This window comes from Tinamus guttatus, unplaced genomic scaffold, assembly GCF_059628265.1.
Source record: "Tinamus guttatus ecotype Peru unplaced genomic scaffold, ASM5962826v1 Tinamus_guttatus_pri_ptg000278l, whole genome shotgun sequence".
NCBI lineage: Eukaryota > Metazoa > Chordata > Aves > Tinamiformes > Tinamidae > Tinamus > Tinamus guttatus.
The window spans coordinates 145,156-170,876 of record NW_028288812.1 but is presented as its reverse complement, the minus strand read 5'-3'; the positions used below and the strand labels follow the sequence as shown (position 1 = coordinate 170,876).

The window sequence follows — 25,721 nt, the reverse complement described above, 5'->3', positions numbered from 1 at the left end:
GCCACATTTGTGTATTGCTAAACCAGTCCCTCTCAGCAGTGTTCACTTAAAGCAATATGGTAAAGATCTGACAGAGATAAAAGACCTTCACCTGCCGCATTCCCAAATCTCTATCAACTTCCAAAAACAATCTCATTAAAAAAATATTCATTCAATATAGCAAATTATTACTTTTAGGGTTCCATACATTTCCTCCCCATTGACTTTGAAAAAGCACAGAAGAATGTGCTAGATTTCTAAGAAATTAGAAATATTTTGTAAAACTCACTATAACAATGCATTTTTCTTTAAATCTTCCTCATCATGTTCATCTGCTTACTGAAACCACTGTCTTTTTCTGAACAGTCTCCAGAAGAATGACCACAATACATCTAAAATATGCAGAAACCACAGAATTCCTCTACAACTAATTTTTATGAATCTGATCACACTTGTAGGGTTGCCTTATTTTGAACTCCCTTCCCCTATGGGTTTAAATATGTGTTTCAGATTCATTTGACTAAGTTCACTCTCACTCACCAGAAAGGAGGGTGAAGGAGGACTAACAAGAGTGACACAACCAGCAACAAATACCATGAAAACCAAAATGATTTGTGACAGAAGTGTGGTAAAACAGGGAAATAATAATGAAAAAAACCAGTAACTCGTATATTTCTCATCCATGTCTTAAAATCAGAGCTCCTCATTGTCATCTAACAGTACTAGATGAAGTACACTCTAGTACACATCTGACAGTGTGCAAGTCACTTATTAAGCCATCTTTTTCACTTACTCTTTTTATCATAAATGCATAGAGCAGACAAGAAAAAAAGAACCCACAAACATTCACATAATCTTTTGGGGCAAAAATCAGTGGATTTCATTTACTGGAAGAATTTTCTCTGTTCTGATTAGTTGAACATGAGAGATATATAGTCTCCAGCCACAGAAATCACCTCCACTTTGAATTTGTCTCTTAAAAGCAGAAATAAATATTAAAAATGATACTTTGCCTCCCATCATGTAGAATGTTACATGTATTAAATCTGCTTTTAAAGATGATGCCAGTAGAAAACCTACACTGTGATGCTACCACAAAACCCCAAAGGTCATCACCTCCTCTTGTGTGCTAGAGGACTCTCCATGTAGCATGCTAGTACAATGCAGCTGCAAAGAGAATCAAGAGCATTATGTTACTATTCTGTTATTCAGGAAGCTAGGCCCTAAAATGAATCATAATTTTACTATGAAAATGATATGACTATATTATTTGGTAATGTGAACATCACCACAGTGTAGTGAGAACATACAGTTACAAAAACCAATAAAACAAAAAGTGTCCTGCCAGAGATACAATGATTTTAATCACCAAAAGGTCTGCTAAAATGCCTATGGAAAAGTTTTATATTTTCCATTATGGAATCGTTGCCCACTGGATTTGAACAATTACGACTTATTTTGAAACTTAGTTAAATTTAGCTTGAGTTCAAGGTGCTTTCTTTTTTATAAAAAGAAAAGATAAATATTGTATTTCACTAATTTCAACTGGGCTCTTGAAAATAAATGCCAGCTATATGGAGGTTGACACAAAATTGAGCATGCTCACCAGAGTACTGTAGTGATTTATATGGCTAAATTAGTAAGCAAACAACATTTAAATACTTCTTCAATAGGTGTCTCATTCTAATCCAAAAGTTAAACATACAGCAGAATATAGGAATAACTCATCTAACGAATAAATTATGCTTGACATTCTGTGGCTGGTAGACTTTTCACTATTGAACGTGTCAAGTTTTTAGCTGCTAACAGAGATTCATGTAGCAGCTGAAAATTTAATGGCACTACAAATTATTATCTATATGTTATCTTTTGACTACAGCGCAAGTGCAATCTGGAAACCTTTGCCTCATCAGGAAACAATCTCCCATAAGGTCTTAGTTGGTAGAAACAGAAAGATGTTAAAGCTTTCCTATGCCATTGTACAAGAAGTAGAGAGCACAAGGTCTTTAAGAGTATTAGGAATGTGATCCCAGTCTCTCCTGCTCTATACTCCCTCCCAAACCAGCTCCCCAACCCCATCCCTGCCATGTCATTTCCTTTTGTTTAGCTAATAGAAAAGGTCACATTTAAGGACAGAAATTAAACTGCATACTTACGAGTCAGATTACAACATAACTTTACTTATTTCCAAAGCCAAATAACAAATGAAACCTGTATTGTACAAACCCTGTTTCCTTATTATTTAAGGCTTAAAAAAAACATCTGAAGACTCCAGCCATATGGGTACAAAATAAACTATTCATGAACGTAGCTTCTCTATGTTATATTTTTTTTTGTGTGTTACAAACATTTAAATAATCTATATTTGTAGGGTGATATCTTGGAGATTACTTCACTATCAATATATAGGAGTAATAACCTGGTAGATAGCATTAACTATGAAAGGTCCATCCCATCTGCTATTCTTGCTGAAAGCTTTTCATGCACCAGTAAACTCAGTAAATATCAGAAGATAAAGCATAAGCCTACCACGCCAAGGATTTACTCCTAATGTCTCCTCAAAGTGCAGCCTGATGCAACGATTACAAATGATTTTTCTTCTAATGTCATTTTACATAACCCTTTTTTCTGCATGAGTAGTTAGTGTGGAATGAATGAATGAATGCCATTAAAACAGTTAATCATTATCTGGGACACTGGCCTTCCTCCCTTCTCAACTAGGAATCTCCATGACAAAGGCCAAAAGATCAAAATGCCAGGGCTGCCTCACTGCCCTATTTCTGTCAGTAATTTTTTATGCAAATGGTCCTGCTGGGCAGCTCCCTCTGTGACCTTGAACTGCCCTTATCTAAACTGACTTTGATCCAATGAGGGCTTGCTTTTGTGAAGCTCATTACTACTTAGGATCTGCAATCTTTTATTAAAGAAAATCTTCCAATCTCCATTTTTGTGTATTTTCTCCTCTTTTTCATTGTACAATGTGTAGACCTTGACGGCAGGGAGAACCAAAATAAGAGATTCTTCTCTGCAGATCAAACTGCTCGTATTTGACAGAAGTATTTTATGGCTATGTATGTAAGCTGATTCTTAAAGTAAAGCATACTTCATTATTCAAACTTACCCAAAGGCACAAATTCAAATTTAGTAGCAATCAAATGTACTTCTTATTTGATCCGTGCAAAGTATACTCTCTAGTAAGTCACAAAGATGCATTTGATCCAAATTCATAAGTGAAGCACTTTCTAAAAAAAATAAAACCCTTCACTATACATATGCAGTGAAACTATTCTGACAACTCAGAAAAACGGGAAAGTGCCTACCAGAGTCTCATAATCAGATGAAACCAAGGTCATGACCTTTGTACATCCGTCAGCTTAAGGCCTGCTTTGCTTTTTTGGGGGGCGGGGAAGAGTTAAATACAACAATATTTTAGGTAACACAATTTTAGCATGTGACAGAGCAACCTGGCAAATTCTGTACAGGGTATATCCTAGACTGCCTAATTTAAGGCTTCTAGTACCACACCTATTCCATCCACTACTATTCTCTCATGCTGAGAAGGGACAGTTATTTCTTTTGATCCACTATATTAACTGCAATGTTCACATCTAATCAATCAATTTACTTTCAGCATTATTCTTCACCGCACGCTAGCATTAAATAATCAAATTACGGACTTAAGTGTGAGTGGGGGAGGAACACTCCCTACCCAAACAAACGACGTGTGATGCTCCTTGTTCTAACATCGTGGCCATCCAAACCAATGGAAAAGTTCTGCAGGAAGGTTACCCTGTTCTGTACAGCCAGCTAAGACAAGCAGACAAGGCTGGGACTCAACATCATTAGCAGGGATGTTCTACCAGTTTTCTGAGCCACTGAAAGATGATCGCCAATTGATATTTGAATTGATACACTGCAGGTGTCACTAGGGCTGGACAAGGAAATGGTCAAACAACTGTACCAATGGAAACACAGTTTTATTGCTCCTTGCGAATTATCACAGTTTGCCTGCGTTTTAGCTGACACAACGGTAGGTAAGCATCATTCCCCTATAACCAAAATTGCCAATATAAGATCACTTGTAATACTGCAATTATACCGCAGGGTTTTGTTGCTGTTATTTTCTTTAACCATGTCATGCACCCAGTAGGCTTGCACTCCATTGGGTAACTCCTTAATTAGGCAGATTTTTCAAACAAGTATTATGTACACAACAGACCGTAACGTCTCCTTTGGAGTCTTCCTAGTCTATCAGGTGATTACATCATTAAAGGCACACATGCTACGTAGTAAAAATCCTTATGAAAATTCATGAAAGAAATAAATTGAGCTTTGTGCATGCTAAAATATGAGAAACAAACAAATTCAATATTTTGACTTTTAAATCTGCCAAACTCCAAACGATTTTGAATATGATCACTTCTTTCCAAATTTTATTTATTTGTTTCTTCATCCATTAAAAAAAATCATTTTCCAAAAGAAGCTGTGGACGTTTCCCAAACACTGAACTATTCTTTTTAAAATTACATATCAGTATCCTAATAAAAATTGTGCCTTGTGTTTTCTAAATGCTTTTATGACTAAACACAGTGAATTTTTGAAGCAAAGTCTTTCTGAAAAGAAGGAATAGAAGAAGGAATGTAAGTTGTTTAGTCCACAGTACAAGCATTATGATATGGTTGTTTTCTACGGAAATAAGACAGTTATATAATGAATTTAAATAGATGCAAATAGCATCTACAAATGACTGTGTGAAAAGCTTAGAGCAAGAGATAGAAAGCACAAAATAATTTAGTTAAAAGAAATGAATGTAGCATTTTGATACGCTTCTAAGCAAATATACAATACTAAAATATTAATTCAAGAAGGTTTTTTTTCTGAAAAATGAACAAAAATTTCTGGTTAATACAGAAAATGAATATATGCAAGATGGTAAAGATAACAATGCACTCCCTGAATGCTTCAAAATTTTCATAGTTAACAGGCATCCCAATTTTCTCCAAAGGTGGTGGCATCTATCCAGTCGTCCATGGCTAATTTTACATGGAATGCAAAACATTATTAAAATAGGATGGTGCATTAAACTTCAACTATTTCTGATGTAGCTCTCAAACTACAAACCTATCTTTCTTCTATTTTAATTTTAAAGTAAGTTAGCAAACACTTCCTTCTTAATCCCCAGAGACTATCTCTACAGTGACACAAATGCACAAATTTATGACAGTAACATAAATGGTCCTCTGAAGTAATGTGCAACATTAAGTGAAATCGTTTCCTGGAAAGATATTATAGGTATCTATATTTTATTTGCCATCTTAAACATATCTGGGTCTTTATGACCTTATTTTTAAAATGTATTTCCCTTTTACATTTCCTGGTGCAAATGGACTGCATAAATAAGCAATGTGCTATGAGGCTTCAGACTAGCCGATAAACCCTTTCAATTTTCATGCCAGCTTCTTCTTTTGTAATTCAAATCTAGCTGGAAACTGGCAGCTCTGAAAACTGAAACAAGCACTGCCACAAATACCTTGTAATGCTATCGACCTTGTCTGCCCATGCAGTGAGAAAGGGGGATGCATATGTGTCTGCAGTCATCCAGATAACACAACTCATTTTTTTGGGGGGATAACAGAAGCCAGCCCTGGACTGTGCACCAAAAGCAGTCATTACCAGGCGAGCTGGAGAATAAGTCTCTTCAAAATACACAGTGCATTTAAAAACCATATACAGGGCTCAGCCACTGCTTTCATTACCAATTTTAATTTAGCTCCTTCAGTTTGCCAGTCAGATAAACTCTTTAGTGCTGTTTTTTAATCTATTTGCTACATTTTATGTTTAAGATTATAGTAATGTGGGACAGAGAAGGAATCACTTTTAGAGGAAATAAAGAAACAGATCCGCTTATCAGCGCCCATCAGAAAGTTCATTAATCAGCCAGGCTTTGTGCCCCCTAAATTGAAAGGTTAAATAATCCTCTCAGGAATATTTCTCGGCACCACCGCCAATTGTCCAGAGAGAAGCTGCCATTCACAACACTCTGGATCGGTGACAGGGTATTTTACCACTGTTTGGACCCCAAACAATGATGGACAAATGGCCTGGCTTACAAAGAAACCTTTTAGTACAAGGATGGAAAAAGGACCACAAGCTTTGAAGTGGGGTGGGGGAGGCAGGAGCAATTCAGAGGGAAGCAGAGGAAGGAAGAGGAGGAGGAAACCAACGTATGGGGATCCACGTATATTTTATTTGCATGTTTATTAGGAGATTTATCAAATGCTTTTATATATACATGCATATGTACACGGAGTACACATATAGGCACACATTATATAACCACACTCTCATGACACTATGTGTACTTACACATTCACTTATATATTAATCTGAACACAAACATTTGCAAAGCCTGTAAAGTCTGAAGATGAACAAAACTAAAGCAAGGTTTCATTTATTAGGTAGTAGTACACTGGGGATATCAACAAACCCTAAGGTTTTAATTTTTACTGTCATTCTGGATGATTTACAGCTTCTTTTCTCTCTCTTTCATGACCTTTATGTCATGTACTAATCACCTTTCACTATCAGATGCAAAAGAAGGAAGTACCACATTTGAAATAACTTTCTGTTAGGAAGAATTTTTAATAAATTTTTCTTTTCAAGTCATTTCTTTACATGGCTAAGATTAGACACAGGAAAACATAATGCTGCTGAAGTATAAGAGAGGCTGCAAGAATGATATATCAGCATGTTAGAAATATGATTTTTACTGGCATACATTACAAATAAATAACAATTCAAGACTTCAACCGTCATAGCACCTAGGCTTTAATCTGTAGCACCTGATTTTCCTTAAATTAGCAATACGATAACTTTGTGTGTTAATGCTTCACATTTTTTTTCCTACATTCTCCATGTAATCATATATATTCGGTACTGCTGTACAATGACCCTTATCCAGAATATGTCCTTAAGGAAGTGTCTGATGATATATATATATAAACATCAGACGCTTTCTACGTCCATCTCAATCACTCATTTTTTTTTACAGTGGTCTGAATATCGTACACAGTCTTCTAACAATATTCGGAGCACGGAACAGTCCACACCTTATAAGAATGGAGGAGAATATGTTTCACGTTTCTCCTCTCTAATGTCACATAGATACGTCACTGATCAGAACTTTTCTCCAAACCTATTTTGGAGGAGCATGGTGCAACCATTTTCCCTCTCTTTTCCCCTTGTTCCGTCATGAGAAAAGTTGATTTAATTCAACCAGGTTGTCACCTGCCATGAAAAGAAGCCAGATAGAGACTATATATAATCTGCAAATCCAGTGTAATTAATTATAAAGGACTATCACACAGTCCTGACAAATTCTTCATGTATATACATGTGCATGCCCATGCACAAGCACCCACCAATTATTTTTCTAAGTGGCAAATAATGTTACAAATACATCTTAGAAATAGAATTAATTGCATGCTTAAGAAACAAAATAAAACAAAAAAATAAAAAACCCTTTTAAACCCAAGCAATAACTGTCCCTTTTCTTCCAGTTATATTCGTTAGTCTATTATCAAAATAGCATTTCTTCCTGTAACTCCTGCCTTCCTCATATATCTGGAGTATCATTGCCCTTGTACATAATAATTCCTTACAATAGGCAGTAGCAGTGCTTTATACATATATTGCACTATTTCATATTATAAGTGTGCAGTTATGAAAGATGCTTTTTCTTCAAGGTTCAGATCATACTACAAAGTATATTAAAAAAATACACCAAGTTTATCAAATTTGGCTGGAGATGAAAAGATGAGCTGCCAGCAATGTTATCACGGTTTGTTTCAATTTTAAGTACTACAAAGGCAAGTATTTGAGTGTTACTCATGGCTAGATGTTACTTAAAACGAAATCAACACGCAAAGCTGAAAACCTTGCTTCGATCTTCCGAAGTCAAAAAATTCTAAGTGAAGATCTCCTCCTTGCTACACATAGGTATTACAGCACAAATGATCCCACAGATCAGCACTACTCCTGAGAATTTTCCAATACTGAGCCTACGTAATATCTTTTTAAGCTAGATCTACACCCTTCATCACACTACATATGTCTTTAATTCTTTTTATGTTTGATATTTTTAAATATGTAGCCAAAACCAGGATAATTTTATTCATATGACAGGGCATAACAAGGTGTGATAATATTGCTGACAGACCCTCTCAGGGTGAAATGACCACATACTTGCTGGGAAACCTAATCCATAGATTATTAGCATGATCAAGCATAACTTTAGAAAGTTAGAGTCCAGCACCTTTGGCGCTTAGCTGCTCCTTAACACTTGCATCACTGACAAGATAAACTAACACCTTTTAACAGTAAGCACTGACTATCATACTTACTTCTACCATACTAGGGGCAACATACTGTAATTGCTAAATGTCTGTTGGATTTTAACATGCAAAGTATCTGCATGATACAATGCAATAATTTCAGTAGTACTAAGGCACATGATTTACAAACACCTAGGGAGTGGATATTTGACAGTCAAAATATAGTTTTTAGTTATGAGCATATAAATAGTTTGTGGACATTTATGTTCTGCTGATTATATTTCCTATCTTATCCACATGAAATACAAAAATCCAACAACAACAAAAATCTGTATTAGCTACATGAATGTCTTCTTTATTTATCTATTTAAAAATCTGATAGATTGCAGAACATTTTTGCCTGCATATGGAAATTTTGAAATGATCGCGAAGATCCAGCAAAACTGAGAAAAAAACACCTTGTATCAAACTCAGAAGAACAATTTTCAGGAATTTAGGGTTTTTTTCCCTCAAACAGAATCTGTTTCAAAAATTTATCACAAATCTAATTCTAGTTTGAAAGTTATTTTCCTTGCTTATGTTTAATACTTGAAATAGCAGAATTATGATACTATAAATGCACCTACTCAAAAAGGAAAAAGAATTTTTAAAAACCTAAGCTGTGAACATTAAGGAAAAGTTATCAGTAATTCTTTTTACTGAATGAAGAATACATGTATATGATGGGCAGACATTTCAGCAAAGAATAATTCCATAATTATCCTGTTTTCCATTTAATTAATTACAATTTTGGCATATCACACAAACAATATATATTGAGCAAAAAAAGAATATATTTTTAGAATAGAACAATTCCTGCCAACAAATTTGTGTAGGCATGAGGTGTCTCTTATTATGCTTTCTCCAATTGTGGGCACGTCTTGCCACCTGCAAGTGCCACAACCAAGGAAACACATTACATGACACACAAATAATAAGAATTACACAAACAATTTGGGAGGTACTTTAGGGCTAGTTAGCAAACTCACTGCAGATTCAAGCATTCAGAATATTAAAACATATTAGTTTTATTGTTTATTCTCTTTTTCCCCTCGCCCTTTTCTAGTTTAAAGAGAGGATCACAACCTTTTTTTTTTTTTCCAATTTGGTCAAAAACGTACAAAATTACGTACAAAAACGTAATAAATGTACAGATCGAAGTAAGAGATTCTCTGAAGGACTCAAAGCTTTAGTGCTTCACTTGGACTCACAGAATTAGAGAAAGGCGGATGCCTTGGCTCAATCAACCAACTCTCATATTTTTAATTATTTATCACAACACAATTTCTGGTCAAAATATAACTGCGCTTTAGCCTTAAATGTAAAACTACCATTCACTTAATTGTATGAGAGGAGAGATGGGGAAGAGCAAGACACAAAGGAAATATTAGGGAGAACAGGGCAGGAAGAAACTACCACATTTAAATGATTTAGGTAGCTGACAGTTGATTATTTTGTCATCAAAAGATTATACGATCCATCCAAAATAGTTTCTGAAGGTCTGTGTAGGAACCTAATTTTTTTAAGATGCATTTTAACCTTGTTTTCTAACATGGTCAAGGCCAGGGGCTTCCCTGGGTTAGCAAATTCGTGATATAATACCATTTAAGGATCTGTCCTGGGAAATAGAGAAGTACCACAAAACCTTAAAGTTTTCTCTTGAGAGTGTGAGTGCTTTGTGAGTGCAAAGCCACATGGAAAATTTATAGGCAAGCTAGTTGAACTATTTATTTCAACTTCACCAGAAAAAAAAAAAATCGGCATACATGGGTGGGTAGGTTAATTAGATAAGACCCCTCATTTTCCTGAAAAGACAAACTTTAGGTACTCTAGTATATTTTTGTAAACATTATGTTATTATATACAATGTTAATGAAGCGATCTCTTTTTATTTTAATATTTCAAAAGCATTTTTAAAGTAAAATACGGGGAAGTCTACAGTACTGAAAGGCAACTTACTAAAAATAATATTAAAATACGTAAGACCAACTGCTTCCAAGATGAAACTCCCTGTGACAATCTAATGGTCTAGCAATGTTGGTCTGGTAGTCTTACTTCATGTAAGACCAGAAGAGCTGATATTGCAGTCACGCTCAAAGCAACAATCCCATTCCTGAGCCTAAAGGAAGCTTTAATTGCTTCTTTAAAACACTGCTATGCGCATCCTAAGCCTGCACAAAACTTACAAACATCTTCCTAGAAAAAAGATTTTTCCCTAGAACCATATTTTAAATATTTCCTTTCTGAAAGTCACATCTTAAAGGCATTGACATTAAAAAACACTACTTACATTTTTATTCCAAAAAAAAAGTGGCAGGCCATGAGAAATTTTAATAATGGCATAGAAAGAAACCCGAGCGCAAAATTTAAACACAAAAGATGCATTGTCTGTTCGTGTCTTTTATGCATAGAGGCCAAAAGAGCCAATTCCTGTTTCACCTTTTTTTATGTAAGTGGATTAAAAGTAAGATTAACAAACTGTCAAAAAGCATGTTAAATGATAGCTTCTGCTAGTTAAAATTCTGATGGTTGTAAAACTCTGTTGGTGGCCATCTTGACCTACGAGTTTCAATATAAATGAGACCAGGGAAGGCAGGAGATGGGGGAAGGGGTCCTTACTGCTAGAATAGTTAGGACAAGCGGATGGAGAGGTTATTAAACATGAGGAATCCTTATGGAAAGAGACAACGCGAAAATAGTAGCATTTGTTTTTTTAACATACGCATGTATTTTGAAAAACATTAAAAAAAAGAAAATAGAAACTATACTTTGTCCAGTATAAGAATGGAATTTCACGAATATTTATTTATTTACTGAAGAACACGCCAATATTTGCCATACTAATTCCTATCTAGTTATTGTACCTATGTTTTACTCTTGAGCTAGACCTCCTATATTCAATTCTGCATACAATTCATCCCTCGGAATTCTGAAAAAGTATAGCATAGATGGGCAAATAAACATAGAACCAGTACATATTTTATTTTATATCAATTTATCAAGGGGGCATTTTGATCTTTTCTTGGTACCTTAATCTACTACTAAGATATAGAATAGATACAAAAGTTGCTCTTCGGAGAGTTTCATATGAAAAGCACATATATTTTCTACAGTTTTGCAACTGAAAGAAAACAAAAATTACTATGTATTGAAAATAAATTTCCTTTTTATTTTCCCATGATGTCATCTTTTGGGCTGAAATTCGAGTTCATAACTGAAAACACCACGACAGCTACCATCAATTTTATCAGGAACATAAAATGCTAAAGCTAGGGCACTACCTACAGAATGAGACCTGGTCTGGAAACAAGGTCTCTTCCACTAAAAGACCCTCCCACACAAGGTCATTTCCGATTTTTCTGTTTACCAAAAAGCAGTCCTATTTAAGCATTTCTCATATCTAGTCATACATTTTCTAGAACTTCAGAAAGGCTTTGCTTTCCAGAATTCACCACCAAATACTCCGCAATGAATATGTGAGGTTAGGGAACGGTAGATTTGTTTTATTCCTTTAAGATACAAAGATTTATTTAAAATGGGAGCTGCTAAAAGATAAAAAAAAAGGTAGGCAATCATATATCAAATCAAACACACAGGGATATTTTTTTTTAAGAATTAAGTCCAAAACTGTCAAAAAGAAAGCTGTAACCTAAGGAAGGTGCCTTAAAAAGCCTATGCTCTGATATTTATATTTTGTAAATGGCTATAAAATATATTGTTCTTGAGAACAAATAAAATAATGTTTACATCTACATTTATACTTGAAATTTGAAAACACAAGGAAAAAATGAATTAAAAAAGTAAAAGATTATGAGTATTAAAAAGTGTTATTATGAATATTTCTATTATCCTTAGAATGCAGGAAAAAGGGCAAGATGGCATTTTTTTTCAGCAAATACCATATTTTTTTCTGCATTTGTGGAGCATCTGGTACTTAGAAAAACAAAGTTAAATGCTACGCTGCTTTAGTAACCTAAAATAAAGAGTACCTTCTTTGGTACACTTCAAATTCCTTCACTGTGAAAAAAAATACACTTATCATTATCTACATGTTATTAAATATATCAAAACTGTTTATTCTAGATCTGTAAAGGAAGTCTTTGTGTTTTCTTTCTTTCAAATTGCTAATAACCTCTTTACTAAATGTAAGCTGGTATTTATATGAAGGAAAACGCAGGTTTTCACGACAGGTTATGCTTCTTTTCTGCTAAATGAGAAATATATTATACAGAGCAGACACAATGAAAATAATTTGCAGTAGTTTTAAATCAGCATCCTAAAGAGTTATTAAATATTATTTTAACACACAGTGGGAATTGGATTGTTCTTCTGATTTTGTTTTTTTGTGGAATTTTAGTTAACAGAGTTGAAAGAACGAGTTTAAAGAAATTAACTTCATCTAGTTATAAAATCTTGATTATTATAGAGCCTTTAAATTTAAGCTTCATTGAATACAATATGATTATCTTTTTCCTATCAAAGAACAAATTAAAATAATCTGCTTATAATCCTTTTTGCCATTTCAACTGCTCATAAGATTTCTTCTACAGGCAGTCAATTTTCGTTAGAACAAGACATTTCTTCCCGTATTATGACCTATTTGTAATGTGCCAAAAATTGCCACCATACTAGCGTAAACAAGCAAACAAAAAAAAATTACCATCCATAACAGCAGAATAGATTTATTATTGGGTCATTGTTTGTGGTGAATCTGTGTTTCAGTGCAGGGGCTGTAAGGAGTCAATAGATGGCAGTCCATCTCTTAGGAAAGAGCCACAGAACGAATAAAATCACCAAAAGCTTCACAAAGAGAAAGTATTAAATCCCGTTGTTTTTAACAAGCATTCATAGTAATTAACTAAGAATGCTTTAAATAATGCACAAGCATTTAGACAGACTTTGCAATGGCTGTTTTAAAATAGCATAACAAAAGTGTGTTTTTCTTAAAAACCTGAATGTATTGTTTTTTTGTGCACATAGGTGCCTGTATGTGTGATACTCATGGTCAGTTTACCAAAATCAATTTAAATCTAGTTGAGTCTATGGTTAAAGCATAAGCAAATTTCATTTTGGTCTTAGTCTGATTGCTACAGTGAGGTTATTCTATAGAGCAAAGTAACAGCCATAATTATTCTTTCCCAGTTCTTTGATTTTTGATTGAACAGTCATCCCGTTGTACAGAAATATTAGGTCTAAACTGGAGAATTTTTAAAATAATTTCTGTATTGAAATACTACTATGCTATAATAAATATACAGTAAATATTTTTCTATACAGAAATCTAGATTGAATGAACAATGAACACTATTTACTTCTTTTCTGAGTGTCAAAGAGCATACTTAAGTGGAAAAATAAAAGCTAGGGTTCAAATATTTAAACTACTCAGAAAATATGTTTCTTGTAATATTAAATTTTAAAGATCAAGTATGTCTTTTACCACTCAAAATTTGAAATCCTACTTTTAATCGATATGCAACTCAGATTGTGTCAAAATTAGTTTTCCCAAGCTAATGGGAATTTCAATGGCTAAATTCAAAGTATTTCTGAAATACCACAAATTGGTATTACCAGCAGATAACCTGGACTTTATTGAAAACAAAAACTCTTTTTCACACGAAATGAGAAGCTAAATTTATCATGGTATGTCTATATTTAAACATATTTCAAAATAGTTCACGAAAACCACCAGAAAGCTCCAAATTGATATTTTTACTCATAAACTATATTCCTAACAATTCAATTTTTTCTGCAGAACTTGTTTTGACAAATGTTAGTTTCACGCTGAGAAAGAAGAAAGTCAGAACACTTTCTACAGCATTCATTGCTAAAATTTTTTACCTCATACTAACTCCTTGAAGGAATCAGCTCCTTCATATTTTAAAAAAATACATACTTTGAAATATTGATTGTAATTTGCTTTTTGAAGAATTTTTGATGGCAAGGAAGATTAAAATTAAATTTTACAGACCATTAAAAAAGAAGAGATTTCATCATATTACTTCATCTAATATGCCTATCTCATTACTAGATTCTAAATATCATAACACTTTTAGAAATAATTTCTACACATACTTCTGATTATAATGAAAGAAAATATTTACCCTTTTCCCTCATACATTTAAGAAAAAGACTAAGTGCACCTATTGCTCATATTATTTTTTACGAAGTCTATACCAACCTAGTTAAAGACAAAACTATCTGCTCAGAAAGAGCAGAAGACTTCCAAAGCAGATCTTTGTTTTAAAATCATGAAATAAGACAAAAGAAAATGTTTTAGTACAAAGTTTTCATTAAAATTAATTAATTTCATTAATTTAGGAGCAGAAGAGAAAAGAAAAAAAGAAACTATTTCACTACTTGGTGAAGGTAAGAGATTAGAAAGTATTTCTAACACTTGTTCCTTAATTGGAAAAATCTACACCAAGAAATTGAAATGAAAAGTTGTGGACAAACTTTACTACTTTGTCTTCCAGATATAACTACTACTACTATCTCACAGTTAAGCACATTACTCATCACAGTAACCCTGATTTGGATATTCTGAGGGAAAATATTCATCTGAACAACAATATCGCTCATTTGAAAGAACATGACGTATAATTGTTTTAAAAAGGAATTCATTAGAGCTTTGTGATATAAATCCATGGTTTTGTTGAACTAACTAGTGTTTCAACCTAAGTATTTTGCTTTATTTTTATCTCTATTTTACATATGATAAAAAAGCTCTAATACTACAATGGTACACTTCAGTAAATTAAATTTTGTTTTTTAAATGAATAAGGATCAACTAATAGAGGCCAAAGAAGAAGTTACAACTATCTTCCTCCTGACCAGAAATTATCTACAAAACTTTGTAACGTTTATTTCTAAAATTAACTGACTAAAATTTCTTCTGTTACTTAAAAGGAAAGTTTTTTCATATATAATAATAAGTAAACAGAATCTAGGATACGTGAGATTGGACCATTGCTTCTACTACATATCTCAAGTTAAAATTTAACCTTCTTAATAAGTGTACAGTAAATTTAGCCACTTACAGGACAGTGTCCTGCTAGACATGCATTCTATGGTTTTAGTATTAAAACCAAATTAGAAGCTCTAAATATGTTTAAAAATAGGGATAGTGTTTTGTTGCATTTTTCAGTTCAAAAACTCTTCAGATGTTTATTATCTTCTTGCAGAAAATACATGTCAATATTTTATGGTCAGCAGTTCACAGAAGAGTAAATAGACTGGGTGTAGAAGAAAATAAAAACGGTGTTTCTACTTACTGTTAGGTGATACTGCCTCCATATTTCTGGGCAAGCCTGGAAAATAAAAATATTGATCAGCTAGGAGCATGAAACAAGGTGCTTTACAGCCTGTTGGTTTTGGCATAACACAGTATCCACCGGTGTCGGTCACAGGAAAATAAGAAGCTTAACTGAAAGGGTCTGCATTTCAGCTTCAAAAACCTGGCTAGACAGTTTAATTGAATTTTACACTGGTTTAACACACTCCCTGCCATTGTCAGAAAGCCAGTAACAGTTTTCTCTCTCCCTTTCTTCTCTAAAGGTTATAAGTTGGGGAGAATAACATGCCCTTAACTCTTAAGAAGTATTAATACTGTAAAATAAACAAAAACAAATTGAAATTCTACATTTTCTAAAATTCTAAATTTACAAAGTACTTTGGAAATTAAATCACAGGGTACTTTCCTTTAAGGAAGGAATAGAATCATTTTATTATTTTTGTACATATCTCTGTCCTAATCAAAATATAATTGTTACATGTAATAATCCTTAGTAGCCTCATGTCAGATGAGTTGTAAACAAGGAGCATAACAGATTGCTATAATGTTTCTGTTTATATAATGGTTTCCTTGATCTTTTTCTTTTCTTCTTACCTTGCCAATATTGCACACAAACTTGAGATTTCAGTCCACTGTAAATTAAATTTTACAGGGCAGATTTTCAGTCAGAACTATTCTACAATATACCTGAAGAATATGTAAGAGACAGGAAAGAGGAAACGCGAAATGTCTTTAACAAAATAAGAGCGTGTTAATGATCTGTGAGACAGGGATATTTGCTCAATTTTTAAAAATATTTTTTAAAAATTAACATTATTTCTGTCTGCTCCTATACTTCTGCCTCAAATTCTAAACAGCTACAGCTATATTTTGTCTGTTAGCATTTCAGCACATGTGTACACATTTACTTCAGTGAAGGTCTTCCAGTTTTGTTTAAAACACAGTAAATTAACTTCTTAATCATTTGAACAATTACAAACAGTTTTTCATATAACAAGAAGAAATATTAGTTATTCTGTGGATTCTATTTAATATGTTTTAGCTCTAATTTCAAATACTGAAGTCTCATGAATACTTGCAAATTGTTATTATTAACATTTCTTACAATTTTGACAATTTATCATCTCATGCCTAAATTCTTGCCTTCTTTTATATGACAGAGCATGCTAATTAAAAAAAAAAAACAGTAACAACAACCAATATCAGCAACAAAATCTCTCAAAAATAATCTGAATTTTTGACAGTCACCCTCCGGCATATACAGTATGTTTTCCCCGGATGTGATGGAAATTATATTATTTATTATTCATTCTGTCAGTAACATAATTTTCTGCAGAAAAATCTACAATCTGCTCTGTGCAATGGCTCAGCATATCTCCTCTTACTCAAATATCGCAAGTAAATATTTAAGTTTTACATTAAGATTTCTATAAGGAAGCTGTCTTGGAATGCAAACAAAAGCATTTTCTTCCTTTGCCAAAATGGATTCTATGCTGGCACTTGCAAAGGATCCTCAAACGCAATACATAAGCATTCTCCTCTGAATAACAAAAATTCTGTGAAAGGCATTGCCTTCTTCCTCAAAGCCATAAAGGACTGCAACTGTACACAACACTTCAGCTGGTTTAGTGCAGGGGTAGCAGGCAGTTATTTATACATTAGTTCTGGATAGTTTTTGATTACCACAGTGTCCCCTGACTAATATGGTTGAAAAATCACAATCAATGAGTTGTCATACACTGGCAAAATGCCACTCTGCCATATGACCTTTACTTACACAGCAACTATTTATTAAAGAAAAGAAACATTTGATTTTTTAATAGTTTGGTGCTTTTTTTTTTTTCTTTATCCAGACATAATGATGTAAGTTATGGAAAAAATCTGTAACTCAGAATAGGAAACTACATTTGGCAGAGTTTTAGAGTTTTTAACAAAATACTCAAAGGGTAACAATCCCAGACACTAGCAACACTATCAAAAGGAAAGTTTTATTATTATCATATTTAAGCTAGTTTTAAGGCTGTGGGAAAACTTAAGCTAGACAGGAAGAGGAAGCCAAAGGAAAATTGGCCAAGCATATTTCTTCATTCAGGCAGTCATTCAATGTAATACTTTTCATAATCACAATGAGCACGTAAAAAACTTCAGAAGTGCAACACAATAGTCTAAAATGGTTGTGTGGCTAAACAACGGCCTTTTAAAAAATGATGCTTTTAACTTGCAATCTTACTATTTTGCATCGACTCAGAACTATTGTCTGTATTTTTTATCATGGAATGACAAAAATATAATTAACAATTATCACCAAATACTGGCTTCTCAAATGAAGTAAAGCGCTTTGTTGTGGAAGAGAGCATAACCAAATACAACAACAACTGAATCTGTGATTTTTCTTATTTATTTAAAAGTACTTAACCATGAATGACCCTCATTTAAAGAAAAGCTCTTGTGGTATACAAGCATAATGGTAGTGTGATGAACTACATTAAAATAAAATTGCATTTATTTCCTGCCCCAGTGGTCTGACCTTACTAGCATTTAGATGTATGAACACAAAAGGTATCTACTATTAAAAGCAGTACCACCACTCTACAGCTTCACCAAACATAAAGCATACTTTCCAATACCTTTAACTACACCTCTACACCTTTTCTAAATTCTACGAAATTCTTTTTCTCAAAATTAATACCATTTTTATTGTAACCCATATTTCAGTAATTTGAAACGGTTATTGTTCACGCCATTCAAACACAAACCAACTATGTTTGCCACACCAGATGAATCAAGCCAGTATATTGTGCATTTCAACCCATATTGAATTTTATCAGGTGCTAATTATTGTTTTACGAGAACAACGGCTTAATGCATCTGTTGTTTAATTCCCACTTCCCTATTCTCAAATGTGAACATCAAAGAAAATAAAACACTCAATCTTAAACAGCCCCTGACAGCAGACCAAGACTCAAGTGTTCAATAGACAAGGCCCTTGCCACCAGTTCTCATATTTCCACAACAATGAACAAACACAAAAACAGCACTAAGCGGCCTTTCCTCCCTTTCAGCTCCCCTTGGCCAGTTGTCTGCCTTGTACTAGAGAGAACCCTTGAACACAACCCTGCTGGGAACACAGCACAGGAGAAAGGATTAGCCTTACTAACATGCTAGCATTTGCAAAAGTGAAGGGGAAAAAAAAAAAAACACACACACACACACACACCACTACTGTATTTGGTATATGAATAACCAAAATGTATGAGCTGACAAGAGACCGGGACGGGCCTATGGCTCCCCGGGAGAAAATGTAGCTGTGATGAGTGACAGGGCTTTCAGGAAATATGTTCACAATCACAGACAGTGAAGGCCATGACCTAGATCGTTTAAGAGCTTGTCTTGTCAAATTATCAAAAGCTTCTTCCTCTCTGAATAAAGAGTGACATAAGTGAGTGTCAGAAAGCTGCAGGCTGACAAGCCAAGCATACAATAACAGAATGCACGTCACATACTTGCCGAACACCGCCACGGCTAGCGGCAAATCTTAATGAGAGCGCGGCTGGCCCAGGAGACTTGGGTCCCTGCTGGCACAGCTACTCATCTCACAAAAATCCTTCAGCTCCAAGTCAGTTATGGTCTGACACGACGACTACAATTACTAAACACAACTTTTTAACAGAATCCTCTGGTGCTTTGTCAAAAGCGGCGGCTGTTAGGAGCTGCCCCCATGCAAGTCGCCGCAGGAAAACAAAAGATTTAATAAAACAAACATTTTTCATTACCTTTTCTCTGTATTTTTTTGTTGTTGTTGCTGTTTTGTTTTGTTTTTAATAAAAACAACCAGGAAAAAAAATGTTAAAACACTTCTCTTCAAAAGCATTCTTAAACAAAGAAAAGCAAAGAGTCCGCCCTCATAATAAGGCTCACATGACCATATTCTCCTGGCACCTCAAACAGAATTAAGGTGTTTAACCACAGGGATTAAAAAGAATCTTTGTAATGTTTACATACGCTTACAATTAGACAGAAATTTAGCTAGGAGCAGGCATGAAAAAAAAAATGCCACTGAGAGAATGACGTGCCACATGGAAAAACAGGCAAAAGTATTGCCTTCTTTTAAGGGGCTCTACAAAAAAAAGAAGAGAGAGGAATGAAAGAGAGCACATAATGTAACTGAAGGAAAAACACCCAATCACAGCACCGGCAGCAAAACCCTCAGACTTTCAGACACTTTAGTTCCCATGTTGAGAGAGCTACGTCCAATCCCTCTGATGCTGGCATATCATTAATGATAAGTGCTTGACAGAATACGTTTTGAAAATGACAAATGCCAGAAAAGAAATCTTCTGAGAGAAGTGACTCCGAGGATGGTTTATAATGACTAAAAAGATGCCAAGATAAATGAAGAAGTTGCCTGCTGAGATGTACCTCCTTTCTTTTTTACGAAGATGCACTGGCTAAGAGGAGTACAGCTAGAAGTCTGCAGACATGTCCTTACACAAACAGTGCCAGCAGACATATAGCACAGTTAAAGAACTCAGGAGACCAGAGACTTGCCGCCTTCTAACTCAAAGGGTAAGGGGCAGGCAACCCAGGAAATTTCTGTACACAGTTTTTTCCTCTGCCTAACTATAAAGGAAAATGTTGCTTTGTCCACCACTTTTGCATCCACTGCTAAACTGTGATATTCAGGAAGTTTCTCTTCCACTCTCGCAGGAGTGGAGGTTCACAAGAGCTCTGCTATTCAGCCCTGGAACACTTTATTTCCGTGGATCTCTTCAGAACAATGGTATTGTCCAGCTTCAGATACTAACTCCATAAATCCTAAGTATTATCCTTTTCATTCCATCTGAAACAGATCATACATAATAACACATAAAACAATACGTCATTCTTCCTAATTTTTTTTCAAATAACTTTTAAAAATTGAAATAAATTTTTAAAAATAGCTTAATGTGGAAGGCTCTAGAACAAAAACTTGCAGATATTTAGGAACACCACTCTTGGGAGACAAGCTCCTGGAAAACCAGAGAAGCACCTAATGAGATAGAGGTACCTTGCTGAGAACATTGATTGTCCTGACCCCTACCTGCGCAGTCGCTGTATCTGGAGAGAGAATATTAATATTTGGGGTGTTTCAGCATATGTGTATGGGGGTTCATATATATTTACATACACACATGTAAGCACATGCACACATATAAATCCATAAACATATTCAAGACTGGACAATGATTTTGCAGGTTGCCTACTGAGGTGAGTAACATATGGCCAAACAGAGCTGTATCTGAAACTCTGAACAACTCTGCTACACACCAGTTTGTTATTGTTGTTGTTGTTTTATTTGATGACATCATACTGTACTTAGCTGATTCCAGCAGGACTCAATCTAAGATGAGCCCATAGATTCTCAAGGTTATTTCAAGGAAGATGACAGATGTAATGGATAATAAATTTATTATTCTGAAAATGTTGTAAATTATCAATGTTAGTTAAATCAACCAGGCCTATGAAGGATACAATAGAGTTTTCAGAGCATTCTGAAGAAGACTCTTGGAGTAATTCAACGTCAAGACCAGAGCGAAAGTTACGGTCTGTCTCCAGTTCACATGGACAGCAGAAGCACACAAAGGGATGGCTGATAGAGAACAGCCATAATTACTGGGCTTGTAAAACAATGACAAAATACCCCATTGGAGGCTCATGATTCTTTACTGACTGTAACAGAGGAACAGAATGTAGAACTACTGTTATGAACAATTAACAGATGATGGAAACTCTATTATGCTAGGTCAGCTCTTGTCATGGTCTCTAACTGTGGCCAAAAGCCAATGCCTCATGGATTTAAAGAACAGAACACGTAAGCGTGCTTTGCCCAGTTCTCTTCCATGGACACCTGTTACCAACTCAGAAACTTTCCAAGCTAGATGCAGTTTCTATTTAATAAACTTCAGCAAATACCTCTTTCATGAACTGGTCCAGTCTCATCTAGAACTTGGGTAAACTTCCTGCATCTATTATGTCACATGATAAGAAGCTTCAGGAGTCCGCTGCCTATTGCATGAAGAACCACCTGCTCCCATCTTTTATGAGAGTAGCTCCTACTACAGAACCGCAGAACGCCTGAGGCTGGAAGGGACCTCTGGAGTCCAGCCTCCCCGCACAAGCAGGGTCACCTACAACACGTTGCACTGGGTTGCATTGAGGTGGAGATCCACCTGCGCCGCATGCTCACTGATTTGTTTACAAGAAGAAACAGTGAACAATTGATCACTGAGCCCCCAAGCCTTCTCATAGATGACGATGTAGCTCTTGGTAGATCATCCCGTGTGCCACCTCTTTCAGACTGAATAGATCTAGCTGACTTTATCATTCCTTGTGCTGAAGGATGCAGAAGACAGGGCCTAAAAATGCAACTCCTTCCCTACTGCTTTCCTGATAATTCATCACTTAACCATCTTTTCCTGTAAGTTCTGAACGCTGAACTGGAATTTTTATGGAAACATCTCTCCTAACTCTAATCTTAATCCTGAAGGATAACAGTTTGCTCAGAACCCATTTCATATGTGCAACTGGATTTTTTCCTATGCACACCACTTCAAATTTATTGATAATAAAATTTATCTGCCATTTTATTGCAATTCATTTATTTCAGTCCTTGTGCAATTCTTCACAGTTGGTTCGTATCTTTGCCAGTCTAAACAAATCAGTGTTCTCATCATTGTCTTGCCTAACTCCACACACATTCCAGTTTTGTCACCCTATTGCTCACCTTTATCCATGTAATGCTGGAAAATACTAAAAAACACAGAGCTCCAGAATGCCACTGCAAGGACTTTCTCTCCAGTTTTTACATTTTAACCAAACATCTATGCATCCAAACCTTGTACCTTTAACCTCTTATTCCTCGCTGGTTTAGTTTGCTTAACAGCTTTTGGTCAGGAACTTTGTCAAACTCCTTTTGGAAACTGTAGATTATGTCAGCTGGATCATGTTTACACACTTGCTTATTGACCTTGTCCTCTGAATAATTCCAGAGATTTGAGAGGCGGGATTTTCACAAAAGCCATCTTGGATGCACCCAAGGGTAGTTTTACAAGAATTTTATAACCATTACACAATTGCTACTGTTCTTAATGATTTTCTTGGTATAAACGTAAGCCTGCAAGACATGATTACTGAAATCTTCCTGGAACTGATTAATTTTTTTTTACATTTGCCTCTCATTTACAAATCATCTATAAAGTAAGAGGTTACATACTATCTTCAAAAATCTGGTTATCTCATCCTTCATTTCCCTCACAGATTTTGGATAACTATTAAAGAGTCCTGTTAACTGGTTAGTGTTAGTTTTATATTTTTAATTTTAGAGAGATTCTCTGATGACTCCCTCCACGTAGCAAGGTTTTAAAGCAAAGTTTCAGTACAGGAGTTTTCCAGCTTCTTCCAAAATGAACAACAGATGCAAAAATATATACACTTCATCTGAATGACTTTTTAGAATACCTGAACAATTTTAATACCTGCATATCTGTTTTCATGACAAAGTTATTTAACCACTTATTTACTTATAAAGTATTAAATTTAAATACAACATTTATTCATTTTTTTCCGCATTCTTCTCCATTTTTAAATCAATACATTGAATCTCTCAGGACTTCGTTTGTTAGGTTTCCAAATCTTTCTATTAAACGTGATGAATCAGTCTGTAAAGGTTTATAAAGCATTTTATCAAATACGATGAGTAAGATGTGGTCACGGGTATTTTTTACTACTCAAACTAAACTGGATGAAACTACATTAATGAACGGACATTTACAAATATAAAGTTTATTTCCTTTGAAACACCCTTTATAAAAACTGCCATGCTGCTACATAAGTACTAGCTATAACATTTTCATGTGTTTACACATATATGCATTATAAAAATTTTACGGCTGTTGCAGCTTCCAGTTTTAACAGATACAGGAACGACAGTGAACGACTTCTTTGGCACAGGTGGTACTCACATCAGCATAGTGCCCTTTCATATCACAGCGGTTACAGTGCTTATTCCAAGAGGCTCTCTCAAGACACTCCTTAGAGCAGTGTCCAGGCAAACTGCAGTTCAAACAAAACCGCGCTGGGCAAGTGTTTTGTAGGTGGCCTCTTTCCGCACACAAACAACAAGGGGGAATTTTCTGTGGAGAAATACAAAAAGAAGCATGGTGAGTGAATAAATTTGAATGGTCTAAGGAAAAAAAAAAATTTTTAAAGATGAAGAAGAAACCACTACAAATAAATGTCTGCTCCTTCCTGCATAGGTATTATGTTTCATGATGAAATTCTAGTGAAAGACGAGTGAACAGAGTAAAACTTGATGTTCTAACTTTGCAAATTCACTGTTCCTCTGGTTTCTGACTTTGTGTCGGAAGAATTGAAAATCTTGCATGCGCTTATATTACTTGTTCAGTGAATACTGCAAGAAGTAGCATTAAATTGGATGGCATATTTTACACAGAGCATAACTGCTAGACACTCTGTATGAATTCTTATTTTTATGATATTTCTTAAAAGCTTATAAAGAGAACCATATCATACCCCCAAGCTATATAGCACACAACACAAGGTACTGAGACGATTTGTAAATACGCTCTGTGCTATAGACCACTAAGCCACTTGCCTTGTGGTTCATACCAAAGAGCGTAAGTGCTTGCATGAAGCAATAGATGTAAACTGTTGAAAATTATTCTTGGGCCATAATTGCATCTGTTTAGAGCCAATTTCCTCAGTGGCTGAGTGTGTCATCACTTTAACGCCTGACATTTCCACAGGGTAACATGTAATCACAGAGAAATTTGCTTTATATTGAAATATTCCAAGAGTCAGTGTGGGGAACTGCCTCAGAAACTGAGATGTGAATTTTTGAAATCTTTATTGTAGGAATGAGTAAATCTTGACTCTCACGCAACTGCCATAATTTCCTCAAAAGATTATGATATTTTTTAAACCATTAGTATCTGGACAAAATTTCAAAATTTTTGGCATATTAGGATTGCTTGAAAATAGTTTTGATTTCATCCTGTCGAAAACTTTTAACTTAACTCATAAACAGGTTTATTACTTATTCTTCTTTAATTCATTTGCTAAGGGTGATTTTGGATTCCTCAGGCTCTCCTTGTGAAAAATAAATTCAAAATATTATATCTTAAAACTGTTTTTTACAATACAAAAAACTACATCCTTGCTTTGTACTTATGCCTCTTTTTGCTTTATGTATACTTCCATTTTTTTTCCCATTATAAAAATGACATGAGTGAACTGTGCATCGTGAATTTTCTTCACAAGGCAGATAATTTTCTGAAGTAAACTGATCTTGTGCAAGATAATACATCCTTCAGCCTGGAGCAAAATTTCAATGAAATAATAAAGCACCAAACAAATAGGCTCTAATGGCATGCATGAAAGAGCTTTAGAAACAACAGCTACATCTTAGAGTAAATAAAACATTGGATTTACCCTTGGAATAGGACAGTTTTTGGACAAATGACCCGTTTTACCGCAATTTCTACAGGTAACATTTTTATCAGCTGTGTAGTATCGGACACTCGTACGCCTCGTAGGTGCATAGTTACATATCTGTGCCTGAGGAGACAAAAAGAGAAAAACACATTGATCACTTCTGACTGCATGGTTTAGCGCTTGGCAGGAATGGAAATTTGGATGGGTCACTGTTGATAGTGCTCAGCTAGAAATCTAATCTTTCACAAACACAATTTGTATCATAGCTTCAGTAGGATAATTCTGTTCTAGAAAAGCTTGCATTGCCTAGAAAAAAATTACTGCCTTTTTTCCAATTTCCATTTTGGAGCATTACTTTTTGTAGTTTAGATTTGCAGCAATAAAGTTTTGCTTTCCCTTGATGGATCCACTTTTATTCACTATGCTATTTCATGAACTGAAATTTTCCAATGATGCCAGTACAACTAACACTAACTGCAAAGCGCATCCAAGAGAATTTTGGATACTTGAGTAACTTACACAAATACTTCAGAGCTAATCGTACCAACCACCCAGTGGAGCCCAATTTCTGGAACTGCAAGAAGGCT

At 34.8% G+C, this 25,721-nt stretch overlaps 1 protein-coding gene across 1 annotated transcript in view; it reads right to left on the bottom strand.

Annotated features, from left to right (window-relative positions):
* ZCCHC7 (zinc finger CCHC-type containing 7) overlaps positions 1-25,721 on the bottom strand; it is a 96,991-nt gene that overhangs the window by 6,537 nt on the left and 64,733 nt on the right. The window contains 3 exon segments of the mRNA XM_010220658.2: positions 15,623-15,658; positions 23,643-23,813; positions 25,132-25,257. Of these exon segments, the coding sequence (XP_010218960.2) occupies positions 15,623-15,658; positions 23,643-23,813; positions 25,132-25,257 (333 nt within the window).